The sequence below is a fragment of the Leuciscus leuciscus genome, assembly GCF_965113295.1.
Source record: "Leuciscus leuciscus genome assembly, chromosome: 15".
In the NCBI taxonomy this organism is placed as follows: Eukaryota; Metazoa; Chordata; class Actinopteri; order Cypriniformes; family Leuciscidae; genus Leuciscus; species Leuciscus leuciscus.
Window position 1 is genome coordinate 41,517,227 of NC_138739.1, and position 20,594 is coordinate 41,537,820.

The following is a 20,594-nucleotide window of genomic DNA, read 5'->3' on the forward strand; positions in this document are numbered from 1 at the left end:
AGTAGTGCTTCATTTACGCCACTACTTAAATGTGCAAAGGGGCAAAACAGCTTGTCACTGGCGCAGGACCCTTAAAGGAACATACTTTTACCTTATATACCCCTAAAAGGGTACATAATACAAATAAACACCTTTTATGGGTAAAAAAAGTACAAAATTGTCCTTTTAAGGGTCCTGCGCCAGCGCCAAACTGATGTGTTTTTATTTATTTTTTATTTATTACATTTTTATTTTTTTCTGACAGTGTAGTGGTTTGAGTTTTTAATCAAAATGTAATGACTTGTGTTGTGTTGGCCCTAAAATGAATAGTTTTTTCTGTTGATGTAGCCAGGGTCAAATAGCAGTGTCCAATATTATAAAATATAATACAGACCACTTTTCAAGATCCAATCAAATCCAAATGAATAAAAATACATGGATGAGAAAAAACTAATTATAGCTACAATTTTCAAGAAAAGTTTAAATGTACTAACTTTTTCAATAATGTCATGAGGTGTAACCAAGCAAAACATTTAATCAAAAATATTTTTCAAGCCAAGTTTTTTTTAATTAATTAATTGATCAGTGTCATTAAGTTTTTGGTAAGTTTTGGTGGCACAGCCTGAACTATCCTTGCTTTGTCATAAAAAAGTCAGATAAACAGAGACATCTCTATGACATAATTTATGTATCAAATTTAAAAACATCCTCATCGTTTAAGATGTATATTCACTGAATGAATGAACTGCATTTTTAAATGTACGCTTAAATATCATTGACCCAAACCACACATTCACGCTGGGCTTAATTTCAGCTTAAGAGCTAAAACAGCAGAACAGCTGCTTGTAAAACCGAGTGTGATGCAATATGTCCATTGTTATCAACTGCAAGGAGGAAAAGATACGGAACAAACTATAGACTTCTAATACGAGTGGAAAAGACTGGGAGAAACAGGACCTCAGGCCCTGCATTAGAGTGTCAACTGTCAATTACCCATAATCCCTACATTTTGAGGGGGGGCCCATGGTGAACACACACAACAGGTGAAGGCTCGAGCTGGTCTAAACTAAGAATAGAGGAAATCTGTTGCCCCTCAAGTTCCCAGAGACTGAAAAAAAGCCAGGGATAGAGGAAGAACAAGGCATTGTGGGATTGTAGGGGCCAGGACTGAGTCACGGCTTTCTATTGTGAGCCCTCTGAACTTGTTCTAGTGAGCCAAAATGGATGACACAGCCATGTAAAAAACAAACACACACACACACACACACACACACACACAAAAGAAGAGTGGTTGAGTCATCAGAAGATCGTGCAAGACAGAAATTAATGGTTGAGTTAACAGAAGATCAGGGAGGAAAACAGCCGTTTGAACGAGTGTAGCAGGTTGGCTTACACGCGCGCGCGCACACACACACACACACACACACACACACACACACACACACACACACACACACACACACACACACACACACACACACACACACACACACACACACACAGTTCATTATTTCAGGCTGAGCAGCTTTATTCACATCCAGTGCGGTGAGATGTCATCACCAGCGCTTCCTCACGCTCATGATGCGTGCTACGGTCTCACTGGAAACTTTCTGATGTTTTTCATTGCACTACACACACTGGACGTGTTCTTTTGGGGGGTCAGTTTTTGTTTGGGAGTCAAGTATTGTAACTTTTATTAACTCTCTTTACTTCCTGTGACTGCAGACTAAATGTTGTAGTGTGTGCTGTAACTCTATATGCTGAGATAGTGGGCGTCTACTGTATGTGCTGGAAGCGCTGGAAGGAATCTTTCTCCCTCCAAACTCTTTCGTCTCGTTCTTATCCCCCCCACCCCCTTCGCTGGAATCTGTTTCTCGGCTGCCAACAAAGCAGAGGCACACCTTTTTTTCCATTTCATCACAAATCAGGATAAAAAAAAAAAAAAAAAAAAGGGCAAACAAAGAAAGCCCATTTGGAAGTCATTTAGCGTTCTGACAGAGTCAGAGCAAACAACATGCAGACACTAAACAAAACGCCTCACATATACAGTACGCCAGCTTTAAAAGCCTTCAGATCTTCAGCTGGGAGACTTTCTTCATTACACCAGCATTCGAGCCCACGAACGGAGCAGCTACACCTCTGATCAACAGACAGACTGATGTGTGTTGCTGTTATACACACATGATAAATAGCATAAACAAATACTTAAAGTAAGAAATTGCTGGATGAAAAACTTTGTTTCATTTGTTTGGTGCCTAGCCCAAAGAACTGACTAGATTTGTGTAGTTTTGAAGTAAATGCGAATGAAGAGGGGTGAGTTTGACACCCCCTGGTTTAGCAACTAGCAGCTGAGTGCACATCAGCTACTGTGGTGCATTGTGGGATTGAATGAGTGCCCTTAACATGGTTTCAGCCAGCACTACAAACGGCCGTTTCCTCAAATAATGCCCTATAAAAGGGTAGAGGGGGCGATTTCGGAAAGTTTCTGATGGTTTTTAGCAAGTTACTATGTGGTTTCATGGGTAATATGTGGTGTTATGCATGTATGGATTAAACTGCTTGATTCATATGGATTCATTTTACAACACCTTTTTGGATCTTTTAAGTTTTGGTTATTTGGACTTTCAATAGAGGGACAGAAAGCAACCTCTAAAGTTTCATTCATTTGGGTCTTAGATTATCTTATGGTCTTATGGGGTTGGGACAACATGAGAGCGAGTAAATGATGACAGAATTTACTTAGGGAGAGCAAACCCTTTAAGACTCGGAGCTGTTTAAATCTCTAACCCTAATATGAGCGTAATAATAGAGATGCTTGCCTTGGCACACACCTCTAAAATCAAAAGAAATATATGCTAGCACATCAGAGCTGTGATATTAGGTGTGTGTGTGAGTGTCATGGGCCATCGAGCGTTGGGGCGAACACCTTGCCAGCTGATTGAAACGGCTCAAGAGAATGTGTGTGTTTTCATGAGTAATGGAGTTCACACTCACCGAGGTTGGGTTGAGAGAGGGCCATGGAGCGCTGCTGTATGTTGGCGTTAGTGGAGGCTTGATTGAGCAGACCCATCTGGGTCACCGAGGGGGTCAGGTTCTTCCTGGGGTCGTGCCATGTGGTGATCTTCTCAATGTGGCTGCACAAGAGAAACAGCAAATGTTCACGTTAAACACACTTCTGCAGAGGGGCATTCACAGTGTTCGGAAGGTCAAGCAAATCAGAGCTACTCTAGAAACAGTTTTTCTGATCCTTCAATCTACTCCATTTAGAAGGAACCCAACTCTCTTTCACAGGAAACCTTCTGATTTCTTGGCCGTGTCGAACTACAGTGGCGTCAGTAGCCGCGTTTCCATTATCCTTCAAATTGCGCAATTTGAAATTGAAAATTGAAAATACGGCCAATGGAAACACGTCAATTTCGCAAAAACTCCCATTTATCGCAAAAACCTTTTTCCGCTCGCATGAGGAGGTTTTTCAGGCAATTCGAAAAATTAATATTTCGCAAAACTGCAATGGAAACAGTTTTTGCGCATTTCCAGGTCACCTGACGTAGATGACGAAGTGTGTTTGGACAGAATACGAGACAGAGTTCTTTATTAAATTCATATAAGACAAAATAATTACAGAAATAATGGATTCTAAACCTCAAATAAATGCCACAATCAAGACCTCAAAGCAAAAATGAGGGAGAAACACCCAGAAACTCCTCATATGTGCCGCTCACATGTATAATAAGGGTCGTTCCATTAATGCTTGGAAAACACACATACGTCTCCTTCGATTAATAATAATAGCTAGTGCAGTGGCTGGGATATAGTACATAAACCCACCAACGTCCGTCGCCATGGTTTTTGGAATGATTTTACTTATCACGAGAGGAAAAAATGAAGTTTTAGTCGCATAACATCGGTTAATTGAAACGCCGTCATTTCACAACAGTTTTTGTCGACATTTAGAAGAAATTTTGCGCAAATCTGTAATGGAAACGCACCTAGTGTTGCCAGAACGACTAAAGGGACATGGTTATGGGGTAAAAAATGAGATGGGACTCACAAAATGGTGCCTAACCTACAATATTACAAAAGAGGCTAGATTTTGGTGAATGAGGCGATGCTTGCCTGTGCTAACCCTGAGACAATGCTAGATTCAAATATGTTCTGAAGGCAGCCCAAACTCATGAGAAACCGTAGTTATTTTATGAGTTGTTTGGATTCTTACAATATTGATCCAAAATCCAAAAGTTGGATTTTCTGTACAAAAACAGGATAAAAAAAAAAATATATATATATTTTTTAAAACACTAAGCATGAATGTCAACCCCTAAACCTAACCTTCAGAGAGGCAAGTGCAGATCATACAAATGAGATCGCTCATTCTTAAGAATTCACCAAAACATAAAATAGTAATACATAACAGTAATAGTAAAATGTGATAATTGCAATTGGATTGAGGCTGGACCCGAACAACATCGGTCCTGGAGAGCCACAGTCCTGCAGAGTTTTGCTCCAACCATGATAAGAATAAAAGGTTTTGCGAACTTGCAAATGTTAACTTGCTAGGGGGAACGCAAAAGTTTTGCAAGCAAAGGCAAAAGGGTTGTGAGTGAGCGCAAAACTCCCTGAGGGAACACAAAAACATTTGCAAGAGAATGCAAAATTTTGGATGTCAAACAATATTGGATGATTGAGCATTTTGAACAGACAAATTTAAACTAAATACAACCAAGAAAACTATACATGTTGCTACTTTAAGTCAGTGCTCCACAAAGCCAGATGCACACGTGTTTCTCTCTGGTGGTCTGATGTTATTCTAACTCTTGTGCTAAAGATGCACGAATCCGCCTTAAATCGTTCACCTCGAGCCACGGCTGGACTCGACTCAGCTGTCTGACCTGCAGTCGTAACCACACGCCTCTAAACGTCCAGCGTGAACAAACGCTGCGATGCGTGAGTCGAGGAACAGGTGTGCTTCCCTCAGCCACTCCTCCACCCTCAGTGAACCCTTCAAAACTGCAGCTTCATGAAATTCTGGCTCCTCTGCATTTTTTCATGCAAGGCCAATCCCAGTGTCCCTCAGTCAGTAAACCAGTTTAGCGTTTCTTTCATTATCGGGTGGGCTTTATTGTCTAGTTCAGGGGTGCTCAAACCTGCTCCAGGAGATCTGATCTCAACCTTGACTGACAGTTTCAACCTCGACGAGCTGGTTCAGGAGTGTTTCAGCAGAATCGGAAATGAGCTCTGCAGGAATGTAGATCTGCAGGACACGGTAAAAGATGAAGGAAATTCAAGGGCCGGTTTCACAAAGCTATTTTAGACCGGTCTTATAGTGTTAGACAAGTCTACAATGTGCTCATAGACTAGGCTAATGCAAGTTAGACTGATTCACAAAAATAAAGACGGACTTAATTTAGACCAATAAAAAAATCAGACACCTTACCCCCAGGCTAACTTACCCCCCAGACACCTTACCCCCAGGCTAACTTAGGTCTGAGACTCTGTTACCTTGGCAACCAGCAGTAACAATCAGTTACATTACACACAGCCAAAAGAAAAGGGAAAATGGCTCATCATTTAAACATTTCTTCTTGTTACTACATTCTCCGCTAAATTTCCTAAGTAAAATGTCCTTGTAACTGTTATACTCCTCCAACAAACACTCTTCCGCTGGGGTAAACTGCACTGAGCGGTTGAATGCGCTTACTTGATCCGCCATGTTTTGAAAAGTGGCTTATTTTACCCAGAATGCATTGCAGTGTAGTCCTACTTAAGATAGTCAAGAGTCTTAAGTGCTTTGTGCAACGGTCTGATTTAGATGTCTATCTGAAGTCTGACTATCTTACTAGCCTATATCTAAGCCATAGTCAAAGTCTATCTTTGTGAAACCGGCCCCAAGTCTTGTACAGCATTAGTTATGCTGCAAAATTTGGTTACCAGGAGACTTTTTTACTGAGAGTTGATCACCTGCAAAGCTAAAGCGGTGGTCACACGGTTTCGTTCAAATCTCATGTGGAACAGTATCGCATTCTGCCCTGTGTGAAAATTCAAGTTTGCTGAAATAAGACATGCGCAGTAGTGTAGTGATGTGCTCACACAGAAGTCACTTTCAAACCGAGTTGGTCAACATGAATTTGCATGTCCAACTTGAACACGAAAAAAATTTACAATTAAAAGAAATTCGGCTTCATGTGAAACTCTGACTGGATTCTGGCCACAAAACGTTGCTGAGCAATGGTGTGACCAGACCTGCTGAAAATGTTTCTTCATGCAACACTGTCATAGTATTTTTGACAAACTTAATTGATTAAAATAGTACAGAAAATATGCATAGTCAATAATCACACTTATACCTTAAATATGACCAAGCAATCAATATAATAATCTGGGCCTAAAAGAGCTATAGATTCTCACTGCAATTACATGATTGTTTACAGCATTCATGACTCGAGGGCTGCAACAGGTCTACATTTTCACGCTGGTGACATGAAGACACACGTATGCCTCGGTTGGTTACATTCTTTACGGATCTTAAAAAAAATTATAAAAACAATTTTAATCTAAAATACATGCCTCATCAACTCCACCTGCTTGTTTGTACACTTGTAAACTGGACCAAACATAGCAGTTTGTGGCCAAATGAGTCACAAAATACACAAAGCCTCAATCAGAGAGTGACTCACTGGAACTATTCACGCTCCGCTGGGAAGATTATCCACTTCCTGCTGATCTCAGGCCTTGCAGTGGCAGAACAGGAAGACATGTGTCCATGCTCTGACCTCTGACCTCTCGGCTCGTGCTTTGAGTGTTTGAGATTATATATGATGAGGATGATGATTCTTTAATTAGGGGAGGGTTAGGGTGCTGAAGCTCAAAGTTTTGTCCTTAAAAATCATTCTAGTTAACTATTATTGTGTCTCTTTAATAAGGTGTTTGTATTTTTTTCAAATGTTAAATTTCCCCAGAATATAAATAGTTTAACATAACATGTAAATCGTGTTTTTTTTTAAACCTGACTATCAGTTGTGGTTTAAGAGACTCCAGCTGCACTGTAAAAACGACAACTCAAAATTGTTCACCTTACTAAGATTTTTGCATTCACTGACAATAAAATTGCTAGTTGGAACTTGAACTATGTGTTTTAAGCCACTTGAACTCACTTTCAGACGTTTCTGAGGAAAAGTTCATCTTATTTAATAAATTGAGTTGATTTTATTTTGAAGTTGAAGTTGACACCCAGTTAGAGTGTGGTCAACTTATCTGCGCATGCTCATTTGAAATTTGTCATGGCAACCGGCTGCTACGGGGTTTCCAAGGATTTTCGCAGGAGCTCCCTTCGAAAATTTGAAAGTTTGCGTCCGCCATCTTGTCACAATGCCAGCGGTAACTTTCCCTGACGTCTTTGTTGAAGAGAGACATTCCTTCTAACGGGTAAGCTATATGAATATGTATATGCATTTGATATTTGTGTTACATTTCATTGCGGGAAACAAAATCGATAAATCATAACCAGGCGAGGCGTTTATGGCAATACAAAATCCCCCACTAACGTTAGCTAATCGATTAGAAGCTAGCTTATTTTGAACAGTTAAGCTCAATATAATTATTGTCCACATATTAATTGAAAGATTTGTGTTGCCGGTATGTTTGTTTTTCTCAATGAATGATGGCATTGTTTTATGCACGTCTGCTTTGCTCATTGACAACTGCTCGCGACCATGCGCTGCAACCAAGGTAACGTTAGAACTAACGTGCTAAAACTGTGATGCAAAACTTCGGTTTGATACGGTAGTTAACTAGATAGATATAGCTTCTAGCATGCGACCTTTGTGTAGGGCTGGGTACCGAGTTCGATACTTTTGAGGGACCGACCGAATTGCCTCGATATATCGAGTATCGAAAAATGACGTTCATTCCAGATTTCGATACCTAACAGTTACATGCAAACTCTACAGTACACTACACACACGAGACGCGCGGAACTCTCCGCGCACATACTCATATGAGAGGCGCGCGCACACGCACAAATATGATGAAGACCTTGACAGTGCACAGAGTAAACATTAGAGCAGAAAGTTGCTCCGTCTTCGACTGGTAAATGAAGAGATACCTTGTTGATCACTCTGACAGTGTTTATATTGCAATATAACCTACTGAATGTACACTGCCTTTCAAAAATGTGTTGGTTGGTCAGATTTTTTTTTTCAGTAAGGATGCATTAAAGTTATCAAAGGTGGCATTAAAACATGTGTAATGTTACAAAATATTTCGTTTTTAAATAAATGCTTTTCTTTTGAATTTTTTATTCATCAAAGAATCATTAAAAAATGTATCATAGTTTCCTAAATATTAAGCAGCAAACTGTTTTCATATTTCTGAAGGGTCATGTGACACTGAAGTAATGATTTTGAAAATTCAGCTTTGACATCACAGGAATAAATTACATTTTGAAATATATTCAAATAAGATTTTAAATTTTAATACTATTAAACAATATTACAAGTTTTACTGTATTTTTTGAAGGTGCTTTTTTGTTCCTTTGTGCACTGGCTAAGGAGCATGAGTCAAACTGAAAAAATAAAACCAAAGTTTTTCTGAGGTAATGTGTTATGTAATCTTGTTAAAATGGATTTCATAAAATTGGTATCGAAAAAAGTATCGTTAGGAACCGGTATCGAAACTGAGGTATCAAAATTGGCACCGGATCGAAAGATTTTGAACAATACCCAGCCCTACCTTTGTGTGTTTTAGCCCTGAAGCTCAACAGCATTAACGTGAACGGTTGCGAAGTATGTCACTGTGTTCATTTTATCCTCTTATTTTTGTGCTAGGTTTTCTATGAAGTGTCGCTTCTGCAGCTTTGCCAGCGCCAGTCAAGAGCGTCTGCTTAGGCACCATCGGCTCAGGCACGGAAGAGGAGCTTACTGGCCGTGTGTTTACAGTGACTGTGTATGTTCTTTTAAAACACCTGGCGCTTTAAAGTCACATTTGACCAATCGCACTGTAGGGCAGCCAAAATACAAGATAAATTCACAACGTGTCCGGAGCTTTTACTCGCCCTCATGTTGTTGCAACCCCGTAAGACCTTCGTTCATCTTCGGAACACAATTTAAGATATTTTTGATTAAATCTGAGAGCTGTCTCACTCCTCCATAAACTTCTATAGACGTTATAACTTGCTGGCCCAGAAAATGTATTAAAGACATCGTTAATATAGTCCAAGTGACTGCAGTGGCTCAATCTTAAGTTTATAAAGCGACGAGAATACTTTTTGTGCGCAAAAAACAACAACAAAAATAACGACTTTATTCCACTATTCATTTCCTTCTCTCTGGGCCTCGAGTCTTTTCACGTAGTGTGATAGCGCAGCGTGTCTGTGTTGTACGTCACACGTAGGCTCACTATTGGCCGACGCTGGTCATGTGGGAGATGCGTGTGATGTACAACACAGACGTGCTGTGCTATCACACTACGTGAAAAGACTCGAGGCCCAGAGAGAAGGAAATGAATAGTGGAATAAAGTCTTTTTTTTTTTTTTTTTTCACAAAAAGTATTCTCGTCGCTTTATAAACTTAAGATTGAGCCACTTTAGTCACTTGGACTATATTAACGATGTCTTTAATACATTTTCTGGGTCAGCAAGTTATAACGTCTATAGAAGTTTATGGAGGAGTGAGACAGCTCTCAGATTTAATCAAAAATATCTTAATTTGTGTTCCGAAGATGAACGAAGGTCTAACGGGGTTGGAACAACATGAGGGTGAGTAATTACTGACAGAATTTTCATTTTTGGGTGAACTAACCCTTTAAACTAAAAACGAATCTTTTACAGTGCTATGCATAAGTTTAGACACCCATACTAAAGTTGACTAAAAAGAGGACTAAAAAAAAAATCATCTTTTGGAAATTGAACTTAATGCCTTAATTTAAAAAATTAGGAAAAATCCAACCTTTAAGGACACCAATTTTCTTTGTGAATGAATAATGTATCGTAAATAAATAAATGTTCTTCCTTAAAATACAGGGTGCATAAGTTTGGACACCCCTATGTTAAATTCCCATAGAGGCAGGCAGATTTTTATTTTTAAAGGCCAGTTACTTCATGGATCCAGGATACTATGCATCCTGATAAAGTTCCCTTGGCCTCTGGAATTAAAATAGCCCCACATCATCACATAGCCTTCACCATACCTAGAGATTGGCATGGAGTACTTTCCATAAGATCATCTCTCAATGCAAATCAAACTAGCTATTAGGCTAACTGAAATAAAACCATGCCAATCTCTAGGTATGGTGAAGGCTATGTGATGATGTGGGGCTATTTTAATTCCAAAGGCCAAGGGAACTTTATCAGGATGCATAGTATCCTGGATCCATGAAGTAACTGGCCTTTAAAAATAAAAATCTGCCTGCCTCTATGGGAATTTAACATAGGGGTGTCCAAACTTATGCACACTGTATTTTAAGGAAGAACATTTATTTATTTACGATACATTATTCATTCACGAAGAAAATTGGTGTCCTTAAAGGTTGGATTTTTCCCAAAAAATTTTATTAAGGCATTAAGTTCAATTTCCAAAAGATGATTTTTTATTCCTCTTTTTAGTCAACTTTAGCATGGGTGTCTAAACTTATGCATAGCACTGTATGTGTAGCTGTCATATTACTGTCAAGAGACTACGGTATTGATTGTTCAGTAGAAGCAAGCTGTGTTTCACCATTACTGTTATAGCCTGCATGTTTGCATTTTTGGCTAATTTCAAAGTTCAGATAATTTGGCTTTTTCAGGTGGGGATTTACACATTTCTGAATTAATACTTAGGCAGGCACTATACAACTGTTTATCGGTCATCTTTGGCAATATTGCATTATTTGTAAGGTCTCAACAAGAGTCGGAAATTAAAAAAAAAACTGCCCATATTAAGGTTCTGAAACCTGATGTATTTGCTTTGGGTATAAGATTACTTGTTTACATTGCCCATATTATGGTACCGAAACCTGATGTATTTGCTTTGTGCATAAGATTACTTGTTTACATTGTGGAATTGTAAAGCTGTTTGTGCCAAAGTCGTTCAAATAAACATGCATAAATGAACTGGTTTACTGTCAGTGGATGATTTAAAGGGAGGGAGGGGAGGGGAGGGGGGGGGGGGTAATTTAAACTCAAAATAGTAAGTTATTACAGGGGATAGTAATCTGAACTCAAAATAGTAAGCTTTTACAGACTTGAAAGTTCCAGTAACTTGAATTAAAAAAACGTAGTTGTCAGAACTTGAAAAACTTAGCTGACGCAACTTAATAATTGTAGTTCTTCAAAACGTAAAAAATTAAGTTGATATCTTCAACTCAAAAATTCTGTGCAGTCGGTTGCCTTGAAAATTTGAGTTGAACTAACTTTTTCTTTTTTACAGTGTGCGTGAAACATATCAACAGTGGTGCGATTAGCAGAGCTAGGAGGCTAATCTTCGGGGTCTGACGGAGAGAGAAGGAACGGGCCCTCGGGGGTCTGACGGAGAGAGAAGGAACGGGCCCTCGGGGGTCTGACGGAGAGAGAAGGAACGGGCCCTCAGGGGTCTGAGGGAGAAAGAAGGAACGGGCCCTCGGGGGTCTGAGGGAGAGAGAAGGAACGGGCCCTCGGGGGTCTGAGGGAGAGAGAAGGAACGGGCCCTCGGGGGTCTGGAGGAGAGAGAAGGAACGGGCCCTCGGGGGTCTGAGGGGTCTGGAGGAGAGAGAAGGAACGGGCCCTCGGGGGTCTGAGGAGTCTGGAGGAGAGAGAAGGAACGGGCCCTTGGGGGTCTGAGGAGAGAGAGGGAACGGGCCCTCGGAGGTCTGAGGGAGAGAGAAGGAACGGGCCCTCGGGGGTCTGAGGGAGAGAGAAGGAATGGGCCCTCGGGGGTCTGGAGGAGAGAGAAGGAACGGGCCCTCAGGGGTCTGGAGGAGAGAGAAGGAACGGGCCCTCGGGGGTCTGAGGGGTCTGGAGGAGAGAGAAGGAACGGGCCCTCGGGGGTCTGAGGAGTCTGGAGGAGAGAGAAGGAACGGGCCCTTGGGGGTCTGAGGAGAGAGAAGGAACGGGCCATCAGGGGTCTGAGGGGTCTGGAGGAGAGAGAGAAGGAACGGGCCCTCTGGGGTCTGACGGAGAGAGAAGGAACGGGCCATCGGGGGTCTGACGGAGAGAGAAGGAACGGGCCCTCTGGGGTCTGGAGGAGAGAGAAGGAACGGGCCCTCGGAGGTCTGAGGGAGAGAGAAGGAACGGGCCCTCGGGGTCTTCGGGGTCTGGGTGGGGCAGCTGTCCTGCACCTGTGGGTTGGGCCCTGTACATTTGAGGTCCATTTACCCACACGCTAAAGCTAATATGTGCAGTGGAACAGCTGTTTGACAGCTTATTGTTCAAGCAAACAAACTCTCGTTTTGTAGCGGCATAACAAAAAATAAGCTATAGCCTAAGTGATTAAATAAGTATAAAGGCTGCATGTTTCAAAGTAGTTTCAGAGGAGTTAGAAATCAGCGAATACTGCGCATTTATGCCAAGCCTTTCTAGGTGTTTATATTATAGCCTTTCTATGTGTTTATATTGTAATATGTTGTAGATGGTTGTAAGAGTGAATTTTTCATTTTTTTTAAGAATGTTTTAGAATTAGCAGCCAGCAATAGTAAAGCACAGACATTTCAAAATAAGAGTCCCTGTCTTGTTTATAATTTAAAGTCTCACATCATGCATAAAGTTTAGTTTTTTTTCTGATTATATTGGTATTTTGGTTGGAATTTTATCTGTATTTTAAACTCTGTCTGGCATTTCAACATAAACTCTCAGCTATTAAAAGTAGCTTCTCTCTGAGCCACATGTCACAGGAAGGAAAGACTAAGAACATTATTAACACATACTATTGATTGTAGAGATTGTACTGGTATAACCAGAAAAATCTGTTTAAGTTATTACAACCTTGTTGTCTGCTTACGGTAGAGACCTGCGCGGGACACAATTTTCAGTCCCGCTCCCGCAGTGTTTAGTCCCGCTCCCGCCCGCAAATTTGTCATTTTTAGTCCCGCTCCCGCCCGCATCTGTGATATTATGTGCCGCTCCCGCCCGCAAATGCCCGCAAGACGGCAGGCAGGATGTATGTTCACTTTCTGTCTCACGAAAGGTCTTGGAAAAAAAATGCGATTTGTGTCCGTTGTATGTTAACACCTTTTGGCATTTATCGCAGCAGGCAAAAGGTAGTTGATTCCCCTCTCCATCATGCACAACCGAAAAAGACTGCCAAATGTCTGATTTGAGGTTTCGTGATTTTTTTTTGCAGTAAATGTGCCTTTCTTTAGAGAAGTGCTTACATCTGAAGCGCTTAGGCCTATATCTGAAGCACTAGAGGTGCTCTTTTCCTCGTCCATGCTGTCTATTTTGAACTTGAAGCTTTCGAATTCGAACACGGAGCAGCGGGAAGGAATTGTCTCTAAACAAGTGTGCGTGAGATTAGGTCCCGCCCTACCCCAAACGACAACATCCAAGTTTAGGCTGCTTAAAACGTTTTTATTGCTGCCAAACAGAATCTCCCTCACAACTACAAATTATGTACGCTACTTTAATCATTTATATATTTTACTTTACACTCATATTTAATTTGCGGGAGTGCAGCGTATCATCCCCCCCGCCCGCACCCGCAAGTGCACCTTCATCTTCCCGCCCGCTCCCGCAATGACCTTTCAAAATTTGTCCCGCGGGAGTGCAGGACTCTAGCTTACGGTACAGTGCTTTGGGTTCTTCCTTTGTAAATACAACAGTCAAATGCGAACCCCCGATTCACATAATTAACAATCAAATCAAAACCCATTTCCTAAAGATATCACAACCCGGACGAGCCCCCATATTTGTACTCTTCCCTACCCAGTCTAAGGATGAAAGATAGGTTTTTCAGAAATTAGTTTCTGAACTAGTTTGGAAAAATAAAGCAGAGATTATGAGGCACAGGGGTAGCTGATGCTTGGGTTCTTGCAGGGCCATGTTTGTGTACGAGCCACATGCTGTTTGCAGAGGAAACACACACACACACACACACACATCTCAAAGAAACAATGGCTTGGTGGTGGATTAGGGGTGACACACAGGCTGAAACAACACTGACACACACTCACAGTAGCCAGATGGACACAACACCTCTGAGCGGAGCTTCCCGCTCTTCCTGTTAGCGTGCTAGCTGTGGAAAATAACACACACACACACACACTCCAGTATAGTTCCAGCGCTTGTCATGGGCCAAGTCCATGTCAACAAACATGCTTACACTGCAGCAGTGATTGCATCTCTCTCAGTCGTGATTTAATCTCATGAATATATCTAAAGAGGGTAAATACAGAAGACTTCTGGGATTATTTTACCCAGAAAATCCAGGAGGTTTTAAGACGGCATCCAGTGCAGTGAGCAAACGTCTGTGACGGGTTTATCAGAGGGTCTAGACCAGTGGTCTCTGGTGCCGCATGGAGCCCGTGAGTCGCCCACAGCCTCAAACCATACAAGTTTTTTACATTGCTATTTTAACATTTGACATAACATTTAAAATATTCAGACTACTTAAAAAAAAATAATTATAAAAAAAATTCGTGTAGAAGAAGAATCAGCTGTTGTGGCCATTGAGCTAACTTTAAACATCCCAGGTAATCTAAATGAACATTTATCTATTATCCTTTGAAATTGACTGATTTTCTGTTCCAAGAAAATGGCGCAAAAATATTGATGACTCATCTTGAACCACAGATTTTGTCCAGTCAGATGCTCTCTAAAAGGAGAACGCCCCTCCCCCTAATACCACCTGCGACTGACTAGAAATTGGCTGAGATGTAACTGAAGCCTATTAATTATTAAAAGAAAAACCGGGATGGTCTGTTTGATATGTCCCACCCCAGCGTCCTGTTTGAAAAGATAAGGAACTCTACCCAGATCCACCTGGTCTGATGCGGTAATTATAGAGCCGGCCGAAGCAGAACACCTTTCACCCGCATGTGTTCAGCGTCCAGCAAGACAACTCCAGGAATGTGAGTCTGTCTGTAGCCATAGTGATTTCAACACACTCCAGACGGAGCTGGCACACACACACACACACACACACACACACACACACACACACACACACACACACACACACACACACACACACACACACACACACACACACACACACACACACACACACTTAAGAAAACAATCTGTGTTGGATATCTATAAGATTTGAATCTTCCTGAGTGCTGACTTGTACAAGATAATCGTTTTATCAAATATGTTTTGTTTTAATTTTGTCAACTATTATTCTGCATATTAATATATATATATACACACACTGCCCAGCCAAAAAGCTCACTGTCTGGATTTAAAAATATATCAATATCTTAAGAGTCTATGATTGGAATATTATTGTAGTGACTGTTATGTTTCTACTCTGGCATGTTAAGATTCATCAGGTTCAAACTGTGAAAGAATAGTTGAGAGAAGCACGAAGAATAATTGTAACCTGTGAGTCCAGAGCTTAATTTCACTGAAAGTGTTTGGGATGTGCTGGAGGAGACTTTACAGAGTGCTGGACTCGTGCATTGGCAATACACGATCTCGAACCAAAAATGTATGCATACATTGTTGGTCAAGATCTTGTAGAATATCTAAAGTGTTACCAAAATTTTTTGACTGATTGTTTGCTCCACAAGATCAAGAGTGTTTCTTGTTTCCACAAAACTCTTAAAAGCATCTCAAAGATCATTTCATCTAAAGTCAAGTCAAGTCAAGTCAACTTTATTTATATAGAGCTTTTTACATTACAGATTGTATCAAAGCAGCTTCACAGAGATAACAGGAAAATAATGCAACAAAGTTTGTTTCTAGAAGAAAATAATGTCGCAGTCGAGCTTAAGTAAGTTCAGTGATGGTTCATTTTTGTTGTAAAAAAAGTTATTTAGTTCATATATATTTACACCCGCTATTGAGTAAACAGTAATGTCATCATCCAGCTCAGTTCAGTTCTCATATAATGGTGTCAGTCCAGGAGATCAATAATATTGTTGAATATTAAAGTAACTGTTAAATTGATCTGAAAGGCTCTAATAAAAGCGCGAGGACTGTAAAGGGCTAGTGTCGTCCTCCCCATCCCGTCCGCAGGGTGACAGCAGCCCAGCATGGCTCTGGGACGCTCTCCACCCAGCTGTGCTAATTGAAAACAGGAACAAAAGGAAAAGATCCACTTTCCCAATTACTCTGAGCTCGGGTTACTGGGGAATTCCGGCACATCCAGCACAAAGGCGGCGACTCCCCAGAAGAGAAAAGAAGCGGGTGACGGAGGGCCTGTCCGAAAGACGGATCGCCAGAGGTCAGATGTAGACTGCTGAAGGACACCAGCTGGATCTGCTGGAATCAGAAGTATTCAATTGAATGTGGAAGCGTGAGGGAGGGGCGCGCAGGAAAGGGAATGCGCCACTAATTATAGGCATCCAGATTACAGGAATAAAGCTCCGACATCTTCTGTGGAAGCGGGGCAAGTTGTGGCTTGTGTTTGCAGGCATGGTCAGCAGTGAGGACAGTGTGACGTCAAACACACACTCTCAAACGCCTTGGGAAGCTGCAAGTAGTTCAACTACAAGTCAAACTACTTGTAAAATTAAGTTGCAACACTACAAGCTAATAGAAAGTTGATTCATATATACAGAGAAAAAAAAAACTATAGTAGTTATTTAAGAGAGGCAATATATTTTAAAATATCAGATGATATGAACTTCTGTGCAATCGAAGCAGTAGTTCACTATTACACACTTATTATATACTTATTACATTTTATTCTTACCTGTATAACCTTAAAGCGTCCACATTAAAAATATGTTACATTTTATTTTAAGGTGTCCTTGTTACAGTGTAGTTATACCAGGGCTCGAGACTAACGGCGTCCTATCGTCCTGGGGACGATAGAAAATGTGTTTAGGACGTACAGAAATATTCTCCAGGACGCCTACAGGACGAAAGACATTTTTGTATGTGTGTTCATTTATTACCTATTAGGGTAACGTTAACTTACTTAGTAAATGCCGACCAAGCGCTGACTACAACGGAGCGCGTCTTCTCATGCTGTTACTATAGTTCCTATCACTGGCCGGCTACTCACCCGGAGACTTGTTTCGCGGTACATCTATCACATGGCTTATTTTCACAGACGAAAACGAGACGAAAATCTATTGACATTTTCATCAACGAATAAAAACTAGACACAAATGTTAGATAGTGACGATTTGGGAAGCGATCCAGTCAGAACTGATGTCCTGCGTTTGTGGTAGATGCGCACATTTGTACTGTGACGTGCTGATCTACCCAGCGGCACACGGGCTGACATACGCTGCATGTCTCATAAAACGTTAAAAAATGTAAACGTCTGGGAGAATGAGTAGAGCAGACATATAGATCTGAATAAGAGTGACGACGCAAAAAAAAAAAAGAGCTCTATTCGGTACGGGTTTTCTGTGCGCACACACCCGACCCGAAGCGTGCAGCACCATTCACATAGACACCTATACAGCGCGCGAGTACTGAACTGAGCTCTCTTTCGTGTCTGAATGGACAAATACACACAACATTATGTCGAAATGTCAGTTTTGGAGAGTATTCACGTAAACTATGTTGGTTATGTCTTAAACAGTTTTGAGTGTATCGGATGTGCATCAGTGCATTGGATCCGCATGTCATTGGACATGATCCGATGTCTTAAAGTGACAGTGGGTAATAAACCTAATGCGGTCTGTGTCCTTAATATTGATCAAGCAACAAAAGAAAAAGAGAAAAGCATTCACTGCTCGTTAATAGCTTTAATAATGATTCATTATATTTAATTCAAACAAATAAATATGTCTGCTGCTTGAAAGAATAAAGAATGATGATATTTTTGAGATATGTCGTCACCAGTATTTATTTGTTATTTTTTTAATCCAACCAACTCAAAAACGTTTTGAGCTGTATGTATTTTTATCTTAATTTTCATATATGAAAAAAAAAAAAGAAAAAAAAAAGATGAGTTCTGCATGAATACAAAAAAGTATTTTACTCCTGTTATTTTTTATTAAATCTGTTTTTTTCCTGTTTACAGATAACTCCTTTGAATGGAGCTAAATACATATAATAATAGGCTATATATCATAAACATTTCAATGGTGTTTTTATTATGAGACTAACAACAAACAACTATAGATGATAATAACAAAGTACAAAAACAACATGTTTATTTTGGGACGGTTGACATTCACTTTAGGACGGTTCAAATAGTTTTTCAGGACGGTTCCAGGACGGAGGTGAAAAAAGTGAGTCTGGAGCCCTGAGTTATACATTTAAGTACTGAGTAATATTAACAACATGTACTGATATAGGGTTAGGGTAGAATTGTGGTTTATGGTTAGTTGCATGCATTTATGCATAATTTACTGTTATTACTATAATAAGTACATGTAACAAAGACACTGTAAAATAAAGTGTTACCGAAATTCAAAATTGGCCTGGAGATTGGCCAAGCAAAATAACGTTTTACAGTTTACAGCAATGTAATAATGAGATAATCAATAGATAATTATATAAATATATATAAATATTTATTAATAAAAAAAATGAGCACTGAATATATTCGCAGGGAGAGTATTATAAGTATTATAAATACTATCAGATATATATAATATATATAATCAGATATATACAAACTTAAAGTCCCTGAGAACCTAGGGTTGCAAATTAAACAGAATTTTGTAAATGGAATTTTGTAAACGGAATCTTGAAAACGGAATTTTGGAATTGGAATCTCTAAAGGAGGGCGGGGCTTTCCTGTAGCGCTCCTCCTCTCCACCCCTCGCTCATGGCAGACTGATGATTGGAGGAGAGTGGTTCAGGATATTCACCCCACGCCGTCAAACTGACCTCATCATAGAGGGAACGCCATTCCAGAGCGGAAGCACATCTTCAGATTCTGATTAAAGATTACCACGAATAATTAATATATTTTTTCCTGTGTATTAACTTGTACTGGTTAATTGTTCACCGCAAGACTAGTAATGTGCGCTAACAAAGTAAAAATAGGGTAAATTTTCGATCAAACCGGGTCATTTGTCAGTAACTGCTGTTAGATTCGTTTTGTTTTAGCTTTTCGTTTATTTTGAAAATGTTATTTTATTTCCGTTTATGAAAAAGTTTTTGATCAATCGTTTCGTCTTAATTTCAGATTTCATTTACGAAAATAACCTTGGTATGAGCTGATTTTGTAACTGTTGAAATACCCCTTCTCAACCAGCAGTGTGAGTTCAGGGTGGGACACTGCTGCATTCTGGGAAAGCGGATGGAGGAGCGCTCAAGAGACCTGTTCAAAAAAGAGTCACTGCTTTTGAAATTGTGAACAGTACAGAATTATAATGTTCTGTTAGCAGCATCAACAGAGTTAGTTAGTTACAACTCAAACACTACAAACTATCTGAAACACTTTATTTGCTTCTCAAAAATAGGACTCAAACATCAAAGTCTCGAGCGCTAGCTTGACCATCGGATGGAAAGGCAAGAGACAGTGCACAGTAAATAGTTGCCGTGTTTGTGTGGAAACAGTCTCCAAAAATACTTATTCAGCAAGTGGAGGAGTGAAGCAGTCCCGCATCAGATCTTCCTCAGCTGTTGTGAAGGACTTTGGGCGGCTCGTCGTGTTACTGGTTCGGACAACTGGCCTGTGCGTGTGGGAGTGAGCGGCCCAGCAGCTGCCATTGGGTGGGCTAACTTTAGACCTGGCAGGGGTTTACTGGGTCTGTTCAGCCACTCAACTGTTTACTAGCCGTATACAGAGAGCCAAGATAATCTATAGAAAACAACCGTGCGCATTTATATAGTGGACAGGCTGTGGTTGTGTAAGATCTACAGCTCAAACTAAGGGTCTGAATACAGACAGTAATCCAGTGAGTCATGACTCCTGCCTTCCCGTCAGAGAGCAAAGCCTTATGGGAAGTTTGGGAGTAGCTTGACCCTTAGCACAGTTAAGCGGTTTGTCATTGTTCAGCTTCTCAACACGAGTTAAACGCCTGTTTAAAAGAGTTCGGTACATCAGCGATACACAGCTGAGTGTTTTGAGTCTTGACACGGGTCCAGATCTCCAGACCCACGCTGGTGTTGAGACTCCTCATGATTTAGGATGATCTCATTAGGGCAGAGTTGGACGTCAGCCCAGTGTGTTGAGCCGCTCAGAGCGAACACTGCCCCGTTCACACGTGTGAAACACACCTCACACATAAACCTCAGTCAATGTTAGCAGAAACACCACTCAAACTCTACAGTCACAAACCCTTTACAGATCACTATATTGATTAGCCACACAAAGACACTTTCCTCGAGTGTGTGTGAGAGAGTGTGTGGGTTGAAGGAATGCTGAGTTAAATTCTAGCTCAGCATCACCCTGACAACAACCCGTCACCCGTCACCCGTTCCCATATCACACATTAACATATAAACACCCTCAAACCTGCAGTGACATCCTTTCACACAGTTAATAGTTAACTTCATTCACTTCAGTCAGCTTCAGATGTGTGTGTGTGTGTGAGTGAGTCTCATCACTGGACTGAGGTACCAACACTTTTAGTTACACATTGGTGAT

At 40.6% G+C, this 20,594-nt stretch overlaps 1 protein-coding gene and 1 long non-coding RNA gene across 4 annotated transcripts in view; one reads left to right on the top strand and one right to left on the bottom strand.

The window, feature by feature from the left end:
• Positions 1-20,594, bottom strand: part of wwtr1 (WW domain containing transcription regulator 1) — a 58,550-nt gene that overhangs the window by 15,824 nt on the left and 22,132 nt on the right. For all 3 annotated transcript variants that reach the window (XM_082139747.1, XM_082139746.1, XM_082139748.1), the window contains exon 2: positions 2,974-3,113. In XM_082139747.1, the coding sequence (XP_081995873.1) occupies positions 2,974-3,113 (140 nt within the window). The remainder of the gene's footprint in view (positions 1-2,973; positions 3,114-20,594) is intronic.
• Positions 7,006-11,065, top strand: LOC309476638. Its single transcript, XR_014198300.1, has 2 exons — positions 7,006-7,401; positions 8,802-11,065. It is a non-coding gene; the product is annotated as an uncharacterized lncRNA (long non-coding RNA).